This window comes from Corvus hawaiiensis, chromosome 36 (genome assembly GCF_020740725.1).
Source record: "Corvus hawaiiensis isolate bCorHaw1 chromosome 36, bCorHaw1.pri.cur, whole genome shotgun sequence".
Lineage (NCBI taxonomy): Eukaryota > Metazoa > Chordata > Aves > Passeriformes > Corvidae > Corvus > Corvus hawaiiensis.
Window position 1 is genome coordinate 1,507,720 of NC_063248.1, and position 20,623 is coordinate 1,528,342.

Below are 20,623 nucleotides of genomic sequence, written 5' to 3' on the forward strand. Positions count from 1 at the left end.
AGCACAAGTTCCCTGGTGAACTCCAGTAAGTATTGGGAGAAGGTTTAATTATTTTTGTTAATCACATCTCGACGATCAGTTCCTAGGTCTTCCGCAGGGAGATTTTAGAAGAAATAATAATAATAATTAATAATAATAATTAATAATTAATAATAACAAGAAGCCAGGACAGGGACAGGTTTAAAAAAAAAAAAAAAAAAAAAAATCCCTTTTTTATTAAATCTTCCTCTATGCAAAACCCCCCCCTCACCCCCACCCCCACTTTTCCTCCTCCCCGGGAATTCCTATTTATTGTTCAGGTTTGATTTGTATATTTGGGGAGCTCGGGCCCCCGGGGGGGATGGGGGGGGGCCGGGCTCCCCCTCCCGGTTGTCCCCCCTCCCCCCGCCGCCGCCCCCTCCCGGTTGTGAAACCGACCGTGGAATTTTATTTCATGGGGTTTTTTGAGGGTTTTTTTTGCCAGATGGGTTAATAAAAATCTATATCTGTACCTGGGTGTGCTCCGCGGGGGGGGGGGGGGGGGGGCCGGTTACCGGGGAGGGCCCGGGGCCGCTTTAAAAGGACGCGGCGCCTTTAAATCTTCCCCGGGGCTTGTTTACAGCGCCAGGCTCCGCCCCCCGGAAGGCAGAGCGGGCGGTGATTGGCTGCGCTGCCTGAGGCGCGGTGGCACGCGATTGGTTACCGTGGGCGAAGGAGCGGTACCATATGGGAGGGCGAGAGGTGATTGGCTGCGGCGCAGATGGAGGCGGGACCACGGAGGAGAAGTGAGAGGTGATTGGCCAGAGGGAGGCAGTGGGCGGGGCGCAGCGGCGGGGTACGAAAGTAGAAGCGGCGTGAGGCGCCGGGACCGGGACCGGGACCGACACAGGGACTGGGATCGGGACAGACACAGAGACCGGGACAGACACAGGGACTGGGATCGGGACCGGGACAGACACAGGGACCGGGACCAGGACAGACACAGGTACAGGTACAGACACAGGGACCGGGATCGGGACCGGGACCGGAATCGGGACCGGGACAGACACAGGGACCGGGATCGGGACCGGGACAGACACAGGGGCCGGGATCGAGAATGGGACGGGAATCGGTACCGAGACCAGGACAGAGACAGGTACAGACACAGGGATCGCGACCGGAACTCACTGCTCCAACAAACGCTGCTTTCCGCCATTTTAGTGCCTTCTTCAGGAAACAGAAACCCCTGGAAGGCGGCGGGGGGTCTGCACCTCCCTGCGGGGGGTAACCCCGGCAGGCGGGCACAGGTGGCACAGGTGGCACAGGTGGCACAGGGACAATGCCAGCCGTGTGTCTGTCCATGGGGGGTGGGGGCGGCTGTCTCGTGTCCGTCCCCTCAGGTGTCCAGCAGGTCCCACACGGCCGGGTGAGCCCCGTCCCGCGGGCTCCGGCCCCGGGCATCGCGGAGGGCGGCGAGGCCCGGGCGCTGTCGGAGCAGGAGGGCGCAGAGCTCGCGGTGCCCCTGCTCGGCGGCCTGGGGGGGGACACCTCCGTCACCCCCGGGTGACACGGACACCCCCGAGCCCCACACGCACCCCGTGGGAGGAGAACCCCCACCCAGTTTGGGCAGCGGATCCCCCCGTACCCCCCCACCCACCTTGTGGATAGTGTCTCCCCGTACCCCCCCACCTTGTCCGGGGGTCCCCACCTTGTGCAGCCCCGTTCTGCCGTCGCCGTCGGTGGCCGCGGGGTCGGCGCCGTGCGCCAGCAGCAGCTCGGTGACGGCCAGGTGGCCGCAGTAGCAGGCGCGGTGCAGCGGGGTGGCCCCGCCGGGGGTGCGGGCATCGCAGGGAGCCCCCCGCTCCAGCAGCAGCCGGCAGACCCCCAGGTGCCCGTTCCGGCTCGCGTAGTGCTGGGGGCACGGAGGGGTGGGCGAGGGGTCCGCCTGTCCACCGGGACAGGGCCGGGACCCCCGTGCCCCGTACCAGGGCTGTGTACCCCGCCAGGCAGGGACCCCCGTGCCCCGTACCAGGGCCGTGTACCCCGTGCCCCCCGTGCCCCCGTACCAGGGCCGTGTACCCCGCCAGCCCGTGCCCCCCGTACCAGGGCCGTGTACCCCGTGCCCCCCGTACCAGGGCCGTGCCCCCCGTACCAGGGCCGTGTACCCCGCCAGGCAGGGACCCCCGTGCCCCCGTACCAGGGCCGTGTACCCCGTGCCACCCGTGCCCCCGTACCAGGGCCGTGTACCCCGCCAGGCAGGGACCCCCGTGCCCCCCGTACCAGGGCCGTGTACCCCGCCAGGCAGGGACCCCCGTGCCCCCCGTACCAGGGCCGTGTACCCCGCCAGGTCGGGCTCCGCGGGGTCCCCGCGCCGCTCCAGCAGCTGCAGCACCCGCGCCTCGTCCCCGTCCCGCGCCGCCGCCCAGATCCCTGCGGGCACCGGGGCTGGGTCAGGCAGGGACGGACCCCCGGGCCCACCCCGGACCCCTCCGGTACCGGTACCCCAACCCAGAGCCCCCCGAGCTCCCCCGGTACCGGTACTCGGGCCCTCCTGTACCCCCAGCCCCGGAGCCCCACGGAACCCCCCGGACCCCGCTCGAAGTCCATCTCGGACAGGCTCTGGTGCACGCTGGGCACGGCCACCCGTCCCGGGCAGCACGGACCGGGCATCGCCACCCGGCCGGGGCAGCACGGAGCGGGCGGCGAGCGGCGACCACCGGCCATGGCCCCGCCGGGAGCGGGGGGAACGGAAAGGGCCGAGGGGAGACGGAAAGGGCCGAGGGAAGACGGAAAGGGCCGAGGGGAGACGGAAAGGGCCGAGGGAAGACGGAAAGGGCCGAGGGGAGACGGAAAGGGCCGAGGGGAGACGGAAAGGGCCGAATAAGAACGGGAAAGGCCGAGGGAGATCGGGAAGTGTCGAGGGAAGCCGAGAAAGGCCGAGCGAAGGCGTGAAGAGCCGAAGAGATGCGGAAAATGCCGAAGTGGGCGGAAAGGGGGCGAGAAAGCGCCGAGTGAAGACGGAAAGAGCCGAAAGAGGATGAACGGGCCGGAAAATGCCGAAGGAAACCGGAAGGGCCGAAGGAAGACGGGAAGAGCCGAAAGCGGCCGAAGGGCCCCCTCTCCGGCCGTTAGGGCGCATGCGCACTCTCCAGTTCCCGCCCACCGCAGAGCCCCGATGCCGCCGCCAGGGGGCGCCAGCGGCCGCGCGAAGCCCCCTGAGGGGACCCGGGGATCCCGCCCGGTTTTGGGGTCCCCAATCCCCCCTTCCCCCAGCAATGGGGGTCCCAGGGCTCCCCTTCCCCACTATGGGACCCACGCTTCATCCCCCCCGGTTTTGGGGTCCCCCAGGCCTCACCCCCCCCACCCAGAAGTGGGGGGTCCCAGCTCACCCCTTCCTCTGCTCTGGGTCTCAGGGATCCCAGCCCGTCCTCCATGAGGTTCCAGGGATCATCTGCCCCCAGTTTTGGGGTCCCCAGGGATCACCCTCCCCAGCAATGGGGGTCCGGGGCTCCCCTTCCCCAGTTACGGAGTCCAAGGCTCCCATCTCCCCCCACTATGGGGACCCCAGGGATCATCCCCCCCGTTATGGGGTCCCCAAGCCTCACCCCCCCAGCAGCAATGGGGCTCCCAGCGCTCCCCCTCCCCGTTACGGGGATCCCAGCACTGCCCCGCGCCCCCAGCCCCATTTCCCACGCCCCGGCCGCCCCCTGACCCCATTCCCAGCGCTCCCCCCCCCGGATCCCGGTCCCGTTTCTGCTCCTTTCCCAGCAGAGCCTCCCCGGGGACCCCCCCGCGCTGACCCCGGGCCCGGCCCGGCCCCCCCCGCCTGGGAACGGCTCCGCGTTGCCCTTTTATAGCCCCGCCGGAGCTTTTTCCGTGAGCTCAGCACGGGAGGGGGCCCAGAGCCCCCCCCCCAGAACCAACCGCGGCCCCCGCGGGCGCCGCTTTCAGAGAGAAATCCGGGATTTTCGGGTTTTTCGGGTTGCTTTTTTTTTTTTTTTTTTGGAACTCCTTTTATTATTAATATAAAATACTCACGTATTTACAGCAAATAAATATATTTCGGTAACAAATAAATTACACTGGGAGGAGGGGGGTTATACAAAAGGGGAGGGGGTCGTGCAGGGGAGGGGGGGGGGACAGGCGGGGAGGGAGGGGGACAAACAGCCAGGGGCAGGGTGGGGACAGAGCCCTGGAGGGGGGACACGGGTGGGGAGGGGGGCGATAGAAAAGTCGTCAGGAAGAAAAACCGATCGGTTCGGAAATCAGCCCAAAAAAAACGGCCCGCGGCCACCGCCCGGGGGGGCGGGCACGGGGCCCGGGGGTCCCCAAGGTCTGTCCCTCCAGGGGGACGCGGTACCGAAGGCGGAAGCGGTGACCGGGAGCAGCTCCGGGGCCCAAGACGGGCACCGGGAGCCCGGAGGTGACGCCCGGAGGTGACGCCCGGAGGTGACACGGTGGCACGGCCCCCGGGGCAGGGCTGGGTGACAGCGCTGTCCCCAGGGCGGGGTACCGGTGCCAGGGTGACACTTGTGTCCCCAGGGCGGGTGCCCAGGTGACAGTCCTGTGCCCAGGGTGGGAGTCCCATCCCCAAGGCAGACAGCGGTGTCAGGGTGACAATCCCCTCCCCAAGGCGGGCACCAATGCCAGGGTGACAATCCCATGCCCAGTGCAGGTACCGGTGCTGGGGGTGACGCTCCTGTCCCCAAGGTGGGCACCGGTGCCAGCGTGTCAGTCCCCAAGGTGGGCACTGCCTCTGGGGTGACCATCCTGTCCCCAGGGCAGGTACCAGCACGGCACTCCTGTCCCCAAGGTGCGTCCCAGTGCCAGCGTGTCAGTCCCCAAGGTGGGCACTGCCTCTGGGGTGACCATCCTGTCCCCAGGGCAGGTACCAGCACGGCACTCCTGTCCCCAAGGTGCGTCCCAGTGCCAGCGTGTCAGTCCCCAAGGTGGGCGCCAGCACTGGTGGGGTGACAACCCTGTCCCCAGGGCAGGCGCTGCGGTGACACCGCTGTCCCCAAGCCGGGTGCCGGGGTGCCCGCGCCGGGGTGCCCGAGCTGAGGTAGCGCTGTCACACCGACGACTCCTCGGGGTTGGAGTCGGGCAGGGGCTGGCGCTGCTGCAGCTTGCGCCGCAGCTCCTCGGCCAGGTCGGCGCAGGCCGGGCGCTCCTCGGCGCCCAGCGCCAGCCGGATGTAGCCGTTGGACGCGGAGCCGCGCAGGGGGCCCAGGTGGATGCGGGTGGGCGAGTGCAGCGGCTGCCCGGGGATGGCGGCGGGCGGCGATGCGGCACCGGGGCCGCCGTTGCGGCAGCAGGCGCTGCCGGCCGTGCTGGCGTGGCCCGGCACGATCTTGAGCGAGCCGTCCGAGTAGTAGTAGCTGGAAGGGTCCCAGAGCTTCTCGTCCGAGTCGGAGGCGGCGCTGGACACGAAGCGCGGGCTGGGCGGCTCCTTGGGCAGCTCGATGGGGTACACCAGGGTGCTCTCGATGGCCTTGGCGCCCTTGCCCAGCTCCTGGCGCAGCCGGCGCCACAGCGACAGCACGGCCAGCAGCAGCAGCAGGCACAGGGCGCCCAGGCACACGGCCAGCACCCACACCACGCCCAGGCTCTCCAGCGGCGCCCGCGTCTCCAGCGGCGCCCCCGGCCCCGCCAGCACGGCCACCCGGTACTCCTGGGCGGCCAGGCGGGCGCCCTGCTCCTCGGCCAGGCAGCGGTACGTGCCGCTGTGCTGCGCGCCCGCGCCCGGCACCACCAGCGCCCGCAGCCGCGCCTCGCCCAGCACCAGCACCTGCTCGGCCGCCAGCGCCCGGCCCTCGAAGGTCCAGAGCGCCCGCGCCAGGTTGGAGCCCAGGCGGCACGTGAGGACCAGGTCCGTGCCCGCCACCACCGTCACATTCTTGGGCGTGAGGGGCCCTGCGGAGAGCCGGCGGTCAGTGGGGATGGGGGGTGGGGTGGGGTGGGATGGGATCCATGGGGTGGGATGGGATGGGATGGGATGGATGGGATGGGGTGGGATGGGATGGGATCAATGGGATGGGATGGGATGGGATGGGATCAATGGGATGGGATGGAATGGGATGGGATGGGATGGGATGGGATGGGATGGGATGGGATGGATGGGATGGGATGGATGGGATGGGGTGGATGGGATGGGGTGGGATGGATGGGATGGGGTGGGATGGGATGGGATCAATGGGATGGGGTGGGATGGGATGGGATGGATGGGATGGGATGGGATGGGATGGGATGGATGGGATGGGATGGATGGGATGGGGTGGGATGGGATGGGATGGGGTGGGATGGATGGGATGGGGTGGGATGGGATGGATGGGATGGGATGGGATCGATGGGATGGGATGGGGTGGGATGGGATGGGATGGATGGGATGGGATGGGATGGGATGGGATCAATGGGATGGGATGGGATGGGATGGGATCAATGGGATGGGATGGAATGGGATGGGATGGGATGGGATGGGATGGGATGGGATGGGATGGATGGGATGGGATGGATGGGATGGGGTGGATGGGATGGGGTGGGATGGATGGGATGGGGTGGGATGGGATGGGATCAATGGGATGGGGTGGGATGGGATGGGATGGGATGGGATGGGATGGGATGGGATGGGATGGATGGGATGGGATGGATGGGATGGGGTGGGATGGGATGGGATGGGATGGATGGGATGGGGTGGGATGGGATGGGGTGGGATGGATGGGATGGGATGGGATGGGATGGGATGGGATGGATGGGATGGGATGGGATGGATGGGATGGGATGGATGGGATGGGGTGGGATGGATGGGATGGGGTGGGATCGATGGGATGGGATGGGGTGGGATGGGATGGGATGGATGGGATGGGATGGGATGGGATGGGATGGGATGGATGGGATGGATGGGATGGGATGGGATGGGATGGGATGGGATGGATGGGATGGATGGGATGGGATGGGGTGGGATGGATGGGATGGGATGGGGTGGGATGGGATGGGATGGATGGGATGGGGTGGGATGGGATGGGATGGATGGGATGGGGTGGGATGGGATGGGATGGATGGGATGGGATGGATGGGATGGGGTGGGATGGGATGGGATCAATGGGATGGGGTGGGATGGGATGGGATGGGATGGGATGGGATGGGGTGGGATGGGATGGGATGGATGGGATGGGATGGGATGGGATGGATGGGATGGATGGGATGGGATGGGGTGGATGGGATGGGATGGATGGGATGGATGGGATGGGATGGGGTGGGATGGGATCAATGGGATGGGGTGGGATGGGATGGGATGGGGACACCCACCCGTGTGGCACCAGGAGGGGCTCACCTTGCTTGGCCACCTGCGGCACGGAGCAGGCGCCAGTGTTGGAGCTCAGCACGTCCTGCACCAGGTGGGAGCTGCGGGAGGAGGGCACAGTGAGGGGGGGTCCTCGTGGTGTCCCCTCCCCAGGGACCTGAGCTGGGAGGGACCCACTGGGATCCCTGACCCAGCCCCTGGCCCTGCACTGACACCCCAAAATCATCCCACCCTGGGCATCCCTGGCAGCGCTGTCCAAACGCTCCTGGAGCAGCCTCGGGGCCGTGCCCGGCACCCTCTGGGGGAAGAACCTTTCCCAAAATCCAGCCTGACCCTCCCTGGCCCAGCTCCGGCCGTTCCCGATGTCCCCGATGTCCCCGGTGCCCCCGAAGCCCCGTACCCGTTGTGGCCGTCGGTGCGGACGCAGGCGCTGCGGTTGCGGCTCCAGGCGCAGTAGGGGTCCCGTGCCAGGACGCAGTCGGTGCAGGACTGGTAGCGCCCGCAGTCGGCCAGGGGCAGCTGTGCCACCTGCAAGCGGGACCCGGCGAACAGCAGCTTCTGCCGGGGGCAGGAGGGGTGGGACGGCGGTGAGGTGACGCCGCCGGGTGACACCGCGGTGGCACCGCCAGCCTCGCCCCGCTCACCTTGGTGCCCGCCAGCGCCAGGCTCTCCACGGGCTGCGCCGGCTCGAACACCTGCAGCTCCTCCACCAGGTGCATGTGGGTGCCCAGATCCAGCGCCTTGTGCACCCAGCCGTCACCTGCGGCGGGCACGGCGGGCACTCAGGCACGGGGCCGCCCCTCTGTGCCCCGTCCCCTCTGCGCCCCGTGCCCGGCGTTACCTGTGCCGATGAACAGCACCTCGTAGGTGGCCCCGTCCAGCCCTGCCACGCGGTCCACCACGAGCTGGGTGAAGTTGGCGTCCTTCTTGAGCAGCAGCGGGCGCCCGCGCTGCGGCGGCACCGGCTCGTCCATCAGCGGGTGCTTCTTGGCGAAGTTGAGCGTGTTGTCCGGCAGCTCCAGAGAGCTGGCAAAGCCGTTCTGACGGTGCCAGTCCGTGATGCACTGCACGGGGAGAGGGCACCGGGCGCGCTCAGGGGCTGGGGGGGGGGGGTCCCACGTCCCCTCAGGAGGGCACAGAGGGCGCATGGGATCACAAACCCTCTTAGGAGGGCATTAAAGGCATGTGGATGGATCCCAAATCCTCTTAGGGAGAGCACATGGGATCCCAGCGCCCCTTAGGAGGGCACAGATGGACCCCAAATCCTCTCAGGAGGGCACGAAGGACACGTGGATGGATCCCAGTCCCTCAGGGGGCACCCCCAGTCCCATGGATGGATCCCAGTGCCTTGCAGGGCACCCCCAGCCCCATGGATGGATCCCAGTCCCATGGATGGATCCCAGTCCCTCAGGGGGCACCACCAGCCCCATGGATGGATCCCAGTCCCTCTGAGGGCACCCCCAGTCCTATGGATGGATCCCAGTGCCATGGATGGATCCCAGTGCCTTGCAGGGCACCACCAGCCCCATGGATGGATCCCAGTCCCATGGATGGATCCCAGTCCCTCAGGGGGAACCCCCAGTCCCATGGATGGATCCCAGTCCCATGGATGGATCCCAGTCCCTCAGGGGGCGCCCCCAGCCCCATGGATGGATCCCAGTCCCATGGATGGATCTCAGTCCCTCTGCAGGGTACCACCAGTACCATGGATGGATCCCAGTCCCATGGATGGATCCCAGTCCCTCTGAGGGCACCCCCAGCCCCATGGATGGATCCCAGTCCCTCTGAGGGCACCCCCAGCCCCATGGATGGATCCCAGTCCCTCTGCAGGGTACCACCAGCCCCATGATGGATCCCAGTCCCTCTGCAGGGTACCCCCAGCCCCATGGATGGATCCCAGTCCCTCTGCAGGGTACCCCCAGCCCCATGGATGGATCCCAGTCCCTCTGCAGGGTACCACCAGTACCATGGATGGATCCCAGTCCCTCTGCAGGGTACCACCAGCCCCATGGATGGATCCCAGTCCCTCAGGGGGCACCCCCAGCCCCATGGATGGATCCCAGTCCCTCTGCAGGGTACCACCAGCCCCATGATGGATCCCAGTCCCTCTGCAGGGTACCACCAGCCCCATGATGGATCCCAGTCCCTCTGCAGGGTACCACCAGCCCCATGATGGATCCCAGTCCCTCTGCAGGGTACCACCAGCCCCATGATGGATCCCAGTCCCTCTGAGGGCACCCCCAGCCCCATGGATGGATCCCAGTCCCTCTGCAGGGTACCACCAGCCCCATGGATGGATCCCAGTCCCTCTGCAGGGTACCACCAGCCCCATGATGGATCCCAGTCCCTCTGAGGGCACCCCCAGCCCCATGGATGGATCCCAGTCCCTCTGCAGGGTACCACCAGCCCCATGATGGATCCCAGTCCCTCTGAGGGCACCACCAGCCCCATGATGGATCCCAGTCCCATGGATGGATCCCAGTCCCATGATGGATCCCAGTCCCATGGATGGATCCCAGTCCCTCAGGGGGCACCCCCAGCCCCACATCCGGAGCCCGCCCACCCCGCAGCCCGCTGCCGGTGCCCGCACTCACCGCGCCGGGCCGGGGGCTGGGCACCTCGCCCGAGTAGCGTCCCCACTTCTGCGCCTGCTCGCGGTACTCCTTGTAGGGCCCCTCGAAGGCCTTCTTCACCTCCAGGATGTGGTAGCGGCAGATGGCCGACACGTCCACATCCCCCCTGCGGGCACACCGGCGGTTGGCAGCCAACAGATCCCGGGACACGGCCACCATGGGCACCGGGACACAGCCACCATGGGCACCGGGACACGGCCACCATGGGCACCAGGGCACCAGGACACAGCCACCATGGGCACCGGGACACGGCCACCATGGGCACCGGGACACAGCCACCATGGTGACCATGGGCACCAAGGCACGTGGGCAAGGCCACCATGGGCACCAGGACAGGGCCACCATGGGCACTACAGGCACTGGGACACAGCCACCATGGTGACCATGGGCACCAGGACACAACCACCATGGGCACCGTGGGCACCAGGGCACCAGGACAAGGCCACTGCAGCCACCAGGACATGGCCACAATGGTGACCAGGGCAAGGCCACCATTGGCACCGGGACACAGCCACCATGGGCACCAGGACAAGGCCACCATGGGCACCGGGACACGGCCACCATGGTGACCATGGACACCAGGGCACCTGGGCAAGGCCACCATGGGCACCAGGACACGGCCACTATGGGCACTGGGACATAGCCACCATGGGCACTACGGTCACCAGGACAAAGCCACCATGGGCACCAGGGCAAGGCCACCATGGGCATGGGGACACAGCCACCACGGGCACCGTGGGCACCAGGACATGGCCACCACGGGCACCGTGGGCACCAGGGCACCAGGACAAGGCCACTGCAGCCACCGGGACACGGCCACCATGGGCACCAGGGCAAGGCCACCATGGGCACGGGGACACAGCCACCATGGTGACCATGAGCATCAGGGCACCAGGGCAAGGCCACCATGGGCACTGGGACACAGCCACCATGGTGACCATGAGCATCAGGGCACCAGGGCAAGGCCACCATGGGCACTGGGACACAGCCACCATGGTGACCATGAGCATCAGGGCACCAGGGCAAGGCCACTGCAGCCACCGGGACACGGCCACCATGGGCACCAGGACACAGCCACCATGGGCACTATGGGCACCAGGACAAGGCCACCATGGGCACCAGGACAAGTCCACCACAGGCACGGGCACACAGCCACCATGGGCACCAGGACAAGGCCACCGCGGCCACCGGGACACGGCCAGCAGCGTGGGCGCCGTCGCCCCGCGGCGCCGTCCCCGCGGGCACTCACCAGCGGGCGCGGAAGACGCCGAAGAAGGCGGTGTCCTGCCAGCGGGCGCCGGGCAGCGTGAACACGGCCTGCAGGCGGTTGAAGTGCAGCTGCTGCTCCGGCGCCGAGCACAGCAGGCGCGCCTTGAGGAACGACGTCCACTTCTTCTGCAGCGTCCGCGCGCCGCCCACGTCCCCCTGCGCGGGCACACGGGCACCGCCGTGACCACGGGCACGGGGGTGACCACGGGCACCGCGACAAGGCCGCCGGGGTGACCAGGGGCACCAGGACAAGGCCACCAAGGGTGACCACGGGCACCGGGACACAGCTGCCGGGGTGACCATGGGCACCGAGACAAGGCCACCAAGGGTGACTATGGGCACCAGGACAAGGCCACCGTGCTGACCGTGGGGCACCAGGACAAGGCCACCAGGATGACCACGGGCACCGGGACAAGGCCACCGTGCTGAGCATGGGCACCGCGACAAGGCCACCAAGGGTGACCAGGGGCACCAGGACAAGGCCGCCATGGTCATCACGGGCACCGGGACAAGGCCACCAGGGTGACCATGGGCACTGGGACAAGGCCGCCATGGGCACCGGGACAAGGCCACTATGGGCACTGGGACATGGCCACCATGGTGACCAGGGGCACCAGGACAAGGCTGCCATGGGCACCAGGACAAGGCCACCATGGGCACTGGGACATGGCCACAATGGTGACCAGGGGCACCAGGACAAGGCCACCACGGTGACCAGGGGCACCAGGACAAGGCCGCCATGGGCATCAGGACAAGGCCACCAGGGTGACCAGGGGCACCAGGACAAGGCCACCATGGGCACCAGGACAAGGCCACCAGGGTGACCATGGGCACCAGGACAAGGCCACCTAGACACTGGGACAAGGCCACCAGGGTGACCAGGGACACCAGGACAAGGCCACCAGGGGCACCAGGACAAGGCCTCCAGGGTGACCAGGGACACCAGGACAAGGCTGCCATGGGCACCAGGACAAGGCCACCAGGGTGACCATGGGCACCGGGACAAGGCTGCCATGGGCACCAGGACAAGGCCACCATGGTGACCACAGGCACCAGGACAAGGCCACCAGGGTGACCATGGGCACCAGGACAAGGCCACCATGGGCACCAGGACAAGGCCTCCAGGGTGACCACGGGCACCAGGACAAGGCCACCAGGGTGACCATGGGCACCAGGACAAGGCCACCATGGGCACCAGGACAAGGTCTCCAGGGTGACCAGGGACACCAGGACAAGGCTGCCATGGGCACCAGGACAAGGCCACCATGGTGACCACGGGCACCAGGACAAGGCCACCAGGGTGACCATGGGCACCGGGACAAGGCCACCAGGGGCATCAGGACAAGGCCACCATGGTGACCATGGGCACCGGGACAAGGCCACCATGGGCACACCCTAACGTTTGATGATATGATTAAAATAACAGTAAGTATAATAATAGAATTATTAATAAAGATGGTTTCATGGTGGTCATCATCATTATCATATGTTATACATGAAAAAATTAATGATAATAATGAATATAATAATAAATAGAATAATGGAATTACTAATAAAGATGCATTGGTTTCATGATGGTCATCATCATTATACATGAAAAAAATTAATGATAATAAATATAATAATAGGTGTAATAATAAATATAAAAATGGAATTATTAATAAAGATGCATTGGTTTCATGGTGGTCATCATCGTTATCATATATTATCCATGAAAAAATTAATGCTAATGATGAATATACTAATGGGGTGATTAATAGGAATGCATCAATTTCCTGATGACGGCAGCAATAATAACAACAACGTAAACATCAATAAAAGTGCATTAATTTCATCATCATTATGATGAGAATGTAAATATTAATAGCAATGCATTCATTTCATTATGATAATAATAATAACGATATTAATAGAATGCATTAGTTTTGTGATGATGATGGCAATAATAACAGAAGTATTAATTAAAATGCATTAATTCCATTATAATTATTATTACTACTACTACTAATAATGGGAAAAGTAATAAAAATGCATTAATTCCATTGTAATTAAGAATTAAGAAAAATAAAAGCAATGGGGAAAGTAATAAAAATCTATTAATTCTATTATAAATAATAATAATAATAATAATAATAATAATAATAATGGGAAAAGTAATAAAAATACATTAACTCCACGATTAATGTTGACAATAATAATGATGATGACGACAGAAACATCAATAAAAATGCATTAATTTCATTGTTAATATTGATGATAATAATAGTGATGATGATGACAGAAATATTCATAAAAATGCATTCATTCCATGATGATTAATATTAATAATAATGGTGATGATGACAATAGAGGTGTTAATAAAAATACATTCATTCCATGATTAATATTAATAATAATTATCATGACGATATAAATATTAATAAAAATGCATTAATTCCACAATTATTAATAATAATGATGATAACGATAGAAACCTTAATGAAAACGCATCTATCCCATGATGATTAATATTAATAATAATAATAATGATGATAACGATAGAAACCTTAATGGGGTGGACAAACCCCCCAGCGCTGGCACTGCCCAGAGCCACAACAACTCTGCACCCTGACCAGCGGCTCAGGGAGTGCCCCCAGTGTTCCCAGTGCCCCCAGTGTCCCCAGTGCCCCCAGTGTCCCCAGTGCCCCCAGTGTTCCCAGTGTCCCCAGTGCCCCCAGTGTCCCCAGTGCCCCCAGTGTTCCCAGTGTTCCCAGTGCCCCCAGTGCCCCCAGTGTTCCCAGTGTTCCCAGTGCCCCCAGTGTCCCCAGTGCCCCCAGTGTTCCCAGTGTTCCCAGTGCCGCCAGTGCCCCCAGTGCCGCCAGTGTTCCCAGTGTTCCCAGTGCCCTCAGTGCCCCCAGTGTTCCCAGTGCCCCCAGTGTCCCCAGTGCCCCCAGTGTTCCCAGTACCCCCAGTGCCCTCAGTGCCTCCAGTGTTCCCAGTGTTCCCAGTACCCCCAGTGCCCTCAGTGCCCCCAGTGTTCCCAGTGTTCCCAGTGTCCCCAGTGCCCCCAGTGTTCCCAGTGTTCCCAGTACCCCCAGTGCCCTCAGTGCCCCCAGTGTTCCCAGTACCCCCAGTGCCCTCAGTGCCCCCAGTGTTCCCAGTGTTCCCAGTGCCCCCAGTGCCCTCAGTGTCCCCAGTGCCCCCCAGTGCCCCCAGTGCCCCCGGTGTTCCCAGTGTTCCCAGTGTTCTCAGTGCCCCCAGCACCCCCAGCGTCCCCAGTGCCCCCAGTGTCCCCAGTGCCCTCAGTGTCCCCAGTACCCCCAGTGCCCCCAGTGCCCCCTAGTGCCCCAGTGTCCCCAGTGCCCCCCAGTGCCCCCAGCACCCCCAGCGTCCCCAGCGTCCCCAGTGCCCTCAGTGTCCCCAGTGTCCCCAGTGTCCCCAGTGCCCCTAGTGTCCCAGTGTCCCCAGAGTCCTCAGTGCCCTCAGTGTCCCCAGTGTCCCCAGTGCCCCCCAGTGCCCCCAGCATCCCCAGCGTCCCCAGTGCCCTCAGTGTCCCCAGTGTCCGCAGTGTCCCCAGTACCCCCAGTGCCCCCAGTGTCCCCAGTGCCCTCAGTACCCCCAGTGTCCCCAGTGCCCCCAGCACCCCCAGTGTCCTCAATGTCCCCAGCACCCCCAGCGTCCCTAGCGCCCCAGTACCCCCAGTGCTCTCAGTGTCCCCAGTGCCCTCAGTGTCCCCAGTACCCCCAGTGCCCTCAGTGTCCCCAGTGCCCCGTGTCCCCAGTGCCCCCCAGTGTCCCCAGTGCCCCCGGTGCCCCCAGTGTCCCCAGTGCCCAGTGTCCCCAGTGTCCCAGTGTCCCCAGTGCCCCAGTGCCCTCAGTACCCCCAGTGTCCCCAGTGTCCCCAGCGTCCCCAGTGCCCCCAGTGCCCCCAGTGCCCAGTGTCCCCAGCATCCCCAGCACCCCCAGCATCCCCAGTACCCGCAGTGTCCCGTACCTTGCAGACCCGTGCCACGCGTGCCACCACCTGCTCGGCGTAGCAGTCGTACTCGACGGCGCGCTCGCTGAAGAAGAAGTACACCTTGTCGTCGTCGCCGCTGCCCGCGCTCTCCGGCACGAACGCCGACGCCACGAAGTGGGGCTCTGCAAAGCCGCAGCGTCAGGCCCGTGCCCTGCCCCGTGCCCTCCCCGTGGCCCCCGCGCCCTCCCCGTGGCCCCCGTGCCCACCGTTGAGCCACGAGGTGAGGTACTCGGTCTTCATGGAGTAGTGCGGGCCCAGGTTGCGCAGGATGACGGGCTCCGTGCCCAGGAAGTTGTTGAAGGTGGCGGAGTAGAGCTCCCCGTCTGTGAGGGAGGGATTTAGGGGCGTGGCGGGCGCGGGGGGCACACCCCCGGGGATGCCAGCGGGGTCACCTACCCACGATGAGGCCGGTGTGGCCCTTGGTGGGGTCGTAGGGACACTTCCCTTTGCCGTCCTCAAATGCCACCTGGTCCAAGGTGAAGCCGGACAGCTCCTGGGGAGCACAGGGGTGGGTGGGGGTCCCTAATTCATGTGCCCCCCACCCAGACAGCCCCCAGGCACTTGGACACCCCCCCAGGTGACCCTTCTGGGACAGGGACAGTGCTGGATGAGGGACAGGGACACCCCCCAGATGATCCTTCTGGGACAGGGACAGTCATGAACAACCCATCAAGGGGACAGGGATACCGTTAAATGATGGTCCTGGGGACAAGGCCAGCCCTGGGTGATCCTTCTGGGACCAGGGACACCCTTGGGTGAGCTGCCAAGGGGACAGGGACACCACTAAATTATGCTCCTGGGGACAAGGATATCCCTGAACCGCCTTCCTGAGGACAGGGACACCCCTGCATGATGCTCCCTTGTAGATAACCCATTATGGGGACAAGGACACCCATCCATGATCCTGCTGGACACAGGGACACCGCTGGGTGACCCATTACGGGGACAGGGACACCCCTGGAGCACCCTCCTGGGAACAAACACCCCTGGATGATTGATTATGGGGACAAGGATGTTCCTGGATGATGCTCCTGGAGGCACAAACACCCCTGGACCACCCTGGGGACAGAGACCCCTCTCAGATGACCCCTCTGGACACAGGGACACCCCTGAATGTCCCTCCTGTGGACAGGGACACCCCAACAACACCCCAAGGGCACAGGAGACACCCCCAACCCTCCCTCAGGGACACAAAACCACCCCAAATGCCACCCCTGGGGACAGGGACGCCCCGCAGGGCCTCATCCCCGGGGGGCAGGGGGGAGAATTTGGGATGGCCCAGGTTTTGGGGCCCCCCACTCACGATGTAGGTGCACTTGGGCTGGAAGGCGTAGGTGCCGCAGGCGTAGAGGTGGGAGCTGTTGTAGCTCTGCAGGAAGCGCACGTAGTTGAAGCAGTCGGTCTGGGAGGGGACAGAGGGGACATCAGGGCGGTGACAACACGGCGGGGTCCTGGGCACGGGGACAAGGGACACAGCACGGGGACGGTGGCACGGGGACAAGGGACACAGCACGGGGACGGTGGCACGGCAAAGGGGTGGGGGGTCCTGAGTGTGGGGACAAGGGACATGGGGACAGTGACACGGCTGAGGGGTGGGGACAAGGGACACTGGCACAGGAGCTGTGGCACGGCTGAGGGGTGGGCGTCCCAAATGTGGGGACAAGGGACAGGGACGACGGTCCCAGGCACAGGGACAGGGGACACGGCACGGGGACAGCATGGGGACAGTGGCACGGTGAAAGGAGCAAAGTGTCAGGCACGGGACAGTGGCACAGCAGAGGGGTGGGGTGTGGCATGGGGACAGGGGACACGGCACGGGGACACTGGCACAGAACAAGGATAGAGGATGGAGGGCACTGCCACAGCACGGGGACAGGGCAGTGGGGCACAGCACGGGGACACAGGACATGGCACGGGGACAGGGCAGTGGGGCACGGCATGGGGACACAGGGCACGGCACGGGGACAGGGCAATGGGGCACGGCATGGGGACACAGGGCACGGCAGATGGGGACACAGGGTGCCAGCTCAGGGGGACACACCCCGGGGTGCCCTGATCCCCCTCCCAGCACCCCTGTGCCCACCTGGTTGTTCTTGCCCTTCTGCACGCACTCCGCTTTCTTCTCCACGGGCGCCTCCCAGGAGATCTGGAGGTGGGAGAGGGGTCAGGGGCTGGAATGTCACCCCCCGCCCCAAATCCCCCCCTCGGTTTTGGGGTGCCCCGGGGCCTCACCGCCGCCTTGAGCTCCACGGTGCCGGTGGCCAGGGCGAACACGGCCTCGCGGGCGCCCACGTAGAGCAGCCCCTCGGCCTCGTCCAGCGTCAGCGTCAGGTAGTGAGAGACCCCGCCCTGAGAGAAGCGCTTGGCTGCGTCCTGCAGCTCTGTGGGGACACGGGGACACCGGGCTGGGACCCCACAGCACCCCAGCCCTGCCAGACCCCATCCCACAGCTCCATGGGGACACCGGGCTGGGACCCCACAGCACCCCAGCCCTGCCAGACCCCATCCCACAGCTCCATGGGGACACCGGGCTGGGACCCCACAGCACCCCAGCCCTGCCAGACCCCATCCCACAGCTCTGCAGGGACACCGGGCTGGGACCCCACAGCACCCCAGCCCTGCCAGACCCCATCCCACAGCTCCATGGGGACACCGGGCTGGGACCCCACAGCACCCCAGCCCTGCCAGACCCCATCCCACAGCTCTGTGGGGACATGGGGACACCGGGCTGGGACCCCACAGCACCCCAACCCTGCCAGACCCCATCCCACAGCTCTGCGGGGACACCAGACGGGGACCCCACAGCACCCCAGCCCCCGCCGGACCCCCTGGTGCCCCCAGGCCCCGTGTCACACAAAGGGCCCTTTGTCACTGGCGGTGCCGGGCGAACACAGTGGCCTTTGCAGGGACCCTGCGGCCCCCCCCGCGCCCCCCGGCCACCCCCGGGCCCTGCAGAAAGGAACCATTGACGGGACAGCGCCGAGGCCCCCGGGCAGGGACAGGGATGTGGGGCTGGCACGGCACGGGGGGCGGCACGGGGACGGCACGGGGACAGTGGCACGGCTGAGGGTGGGGGTCCTGGGCGTGGGGACAAGGGACACTGGCACAGGAACGGTGGCATGGCTGAGGAGTGGGCGCCCCAAATGTGGGGACAAGGGACACTGGCACAGGAACGGTGGCATGGCTGAGGAGTGGGCGCCCCAAATGTGGGGACAAGGGACAGGGATGACGGTCCCAGGCATGGGGACAAGGGACAGTGGCACGGTGAAAGGAGCAAAGTGTCAGGCACGGGACAGTGGCACAGCAGAGGGGTGGGGTGTGGCATGGGGACAGGGGACACGGCACGGGGACAGGGCAATGGGGCACGGCACGGGGACACAGGGCACGGCATGGGGACAGGGACACTGGAGCTGGCACGGCACGGGGACACAGGGCACGGCATGGGGACAGGGACACTGGAGCTGGCACGGCACGGGGACACAGGACATGGCACGGGGACAGGGCAATGGGGCACGGCACGGGGACACGGCATGGCACGGGGACACAGGACATGGCACAGGGACAGGGCAATGGGGCACGGCACGGGGACACGGCATGGCACGGGGACAGGGATGCTGGAGCTGGCACGGCACAGGGACAGGGCAATGGGGCACGGCACGGGGACACGGCATGGCACGGGGACAGGGATGCTGGAGCTGGCATGGCACGGGGACACAGGGCATGGCACGGGGACAGGGCAATGGGGCACGGCACGGGGACACGGCATGGCACGGGGACAGGGATGCTGGAGCTGGCACGGCACGGGGACACAGGGCATGGCATGGGGACAGGGACGCTGGAGCTGGCACGGCACGGGGACACGGCATGGCACGGGGACAGGGATGCTGGAGCTGGCACGGCACGGGGACACGGCATGGCACGGGGACAGGGATGCTGGAGCTGGCACGGCACGGGGACACAGGGCACGGCAGATGGGGACACAGGGTGATGGCAGAGGGCAGGGGACAGAGGCTGCTGGCTTGGGACAAGGGTGGAACCTCGGGGTGCTGACAGAGCAGCGGGACGTGGCACAGGGATGGGGACAGGGGACACAGCAAAGGGATGGGGACAAGGGACGTGGCAGGATGGGACAGGATGGTGGCAGGGCGTGGGGACAGGAAACGGCACAGGAATGGGACAAGGGACACGGCAGATGGACGGGATGGGGTGGCGGCAGGGCACGGGCACAGGGGACATGGCACAGGGATGGGGACAGGGGGCATGGCACAGGGATGGGACAAAGAACATGGCACAGGGATGGGGACAGGGGGCACGGCACAGGGATGGGGACAGGGGACATGGCACAGGGATGGGGACAGGGGGCACGGCACAGGGATGGGGACAAGGGGACAAGGGGACATGGCACAGGGATGGGGACAGGGGCATGGCACAGGGATGGGGACATGGGGACAAGGGACATGGCACAGGGATGGGGACAGGGGCATGGCACAGTGATGTGACACGGCACAGGGCCGAAGCTGCAGGGCACTGGCACAGGACTGGGGACACAGGACAGAGTCCTGCATGTCCCCCGTCTGCCCCCCAGACCCCAGTTTGGGTTCACCCACCCGCCCCACAGCGCTGACAAAGCTCTGGGGGGACAAAAGCCACCCGAGGCGGCGACGGCAGCCAGCACCGCGCACAAGGGACGCAACCAAGGCGCCCACCCGCCGTGCCTCAGTTTCCCCCCGCCCCGCGCCCCCCTGGCACTCACCCGCGTAGGGGACAGTCCTCCTGGGCACGGCGCTCCACGAGGTCCCCGCGTCGGTGGCAGCGGCGGCGGCGAGGGCCAGCAGCGAGGCGAGGGCCAGCGGCCAGCCGGGGGCCATGGTGGCGCCGGGGCGGGGGGGACAGCGCGGGGTCCCTGGGGGGGGACACGGCCACGCCGGGGCCCGGTCAGCGCCGCGGGGCAGCGGCGTCACGCGGGCGGCGCGGGGACAAGGCGGCATTGAGGGAGCGCCTCGTCACGAGGCCGGGGGCACCCCACGCCCCGGGGAGGGGGGTCCCCGCTTCCCGACCCTGCCCCCCCCGGCCCCTCCTCCGGCCGGGCCGGGCCCCGGGGGGACCCCACGGAGCAGGAAACGGAGCCCGGGCTCTTCCCACCCGCTCACGTCCTGCCCGGGAACCCCCGGTGCCCCCGGGGTGCCCCTGCCGTGCCCACCGCCCCGCAGCCCCGGCCGGGCAGGATGCGGCCGGGAATTGTTCTGCCCTGCCCGGCGGGAAGCAGGAAGTTGGGGGGGCCCGGGGGGGGCCCCCAGCGCCGGCTCGGGAAGGATTTCCGGGAGGGTGGGGGGCCCGGGAACGGGCGTGGGAATGGGGGACACCCCGGCGGGGCTTCCTGGGGCGGGGGATGAGGGTGGCACGGGCACAGCTGGGGTGTCGCGGGCACATCTGGGGTGCCATCGGTACAGCTGGGGTGCCATCGGCA

The 20,623-nt window shown here is 65.4% G+C and overlaps 2 protein-coding genes across 2 annotated transcripts; both read right to left on the reverse strand.

Moving 5' to 3' along the window:
- Positions 1 to 1,161: 1,161 nt before the first annotated feature.
- ANKRD39 (ankyrin repeat domain 39) lies at positions 1,162 to 2,778 on the reverse strand. The gene is made up of 4 exons (XM_048290215.1): positions 2,550 to 2,778; positions 2,285 to 2,388; positions 1,667 to 1,870; positions 1,162 to 1,492 (listed from the first exon to the last, which is right to left on the reverse strand). The coding sequence occupies exons 1-4, from the start codon at positions 2,680 to 2,682 to the stop codon at positions 1,355 to 1,357; spliced, it is 579 nt and encodes a 192-aa protein (XP_048146172.1). The 5' UTR covers positions 2,683 to 2,778; the 3' UTR covers positions 1,162 to 1,354.
- Positions 2,779 to 5,025: 2,247 nt separating this feature from the next.
- On the reverse strand, positions 5,026 to 20,024 carry SEMA4C (semaphorin 4C). Its single transcript, XM_048290208.1, has 14 exons — positions 19,910 to 20,024; positions 17,389 to 17,537; positions 17,240 to 17,302; positions 16,460 to 16,558; positions 15,553 to 15,649; positions 15,363 to 15,479; positions 15,133 to 15,278; positions 11,141 to 11,316; positions 9,853 to 9,997; positions 8,100 to 8,322; positions 7,903 to 8,018; positions 7,659 to 7,816; positions 7,289 to 7,359; positions 5,026 to 5,871 (listed from the first exon to the last, which is right to left on the reverse strand). Exons 1-14 carry the CDS (start codon positions 20,022 to 20,024, stop codon positions 5,030 to 5,032), a joined length of 2,517 nt encoding a protein of 838 aa, XP_048146165.1. The 3' UTR covers positions 5,026 to 5,029.
- Positions 20,025 to 20,623: the final 599 nt, after the last annotated feature.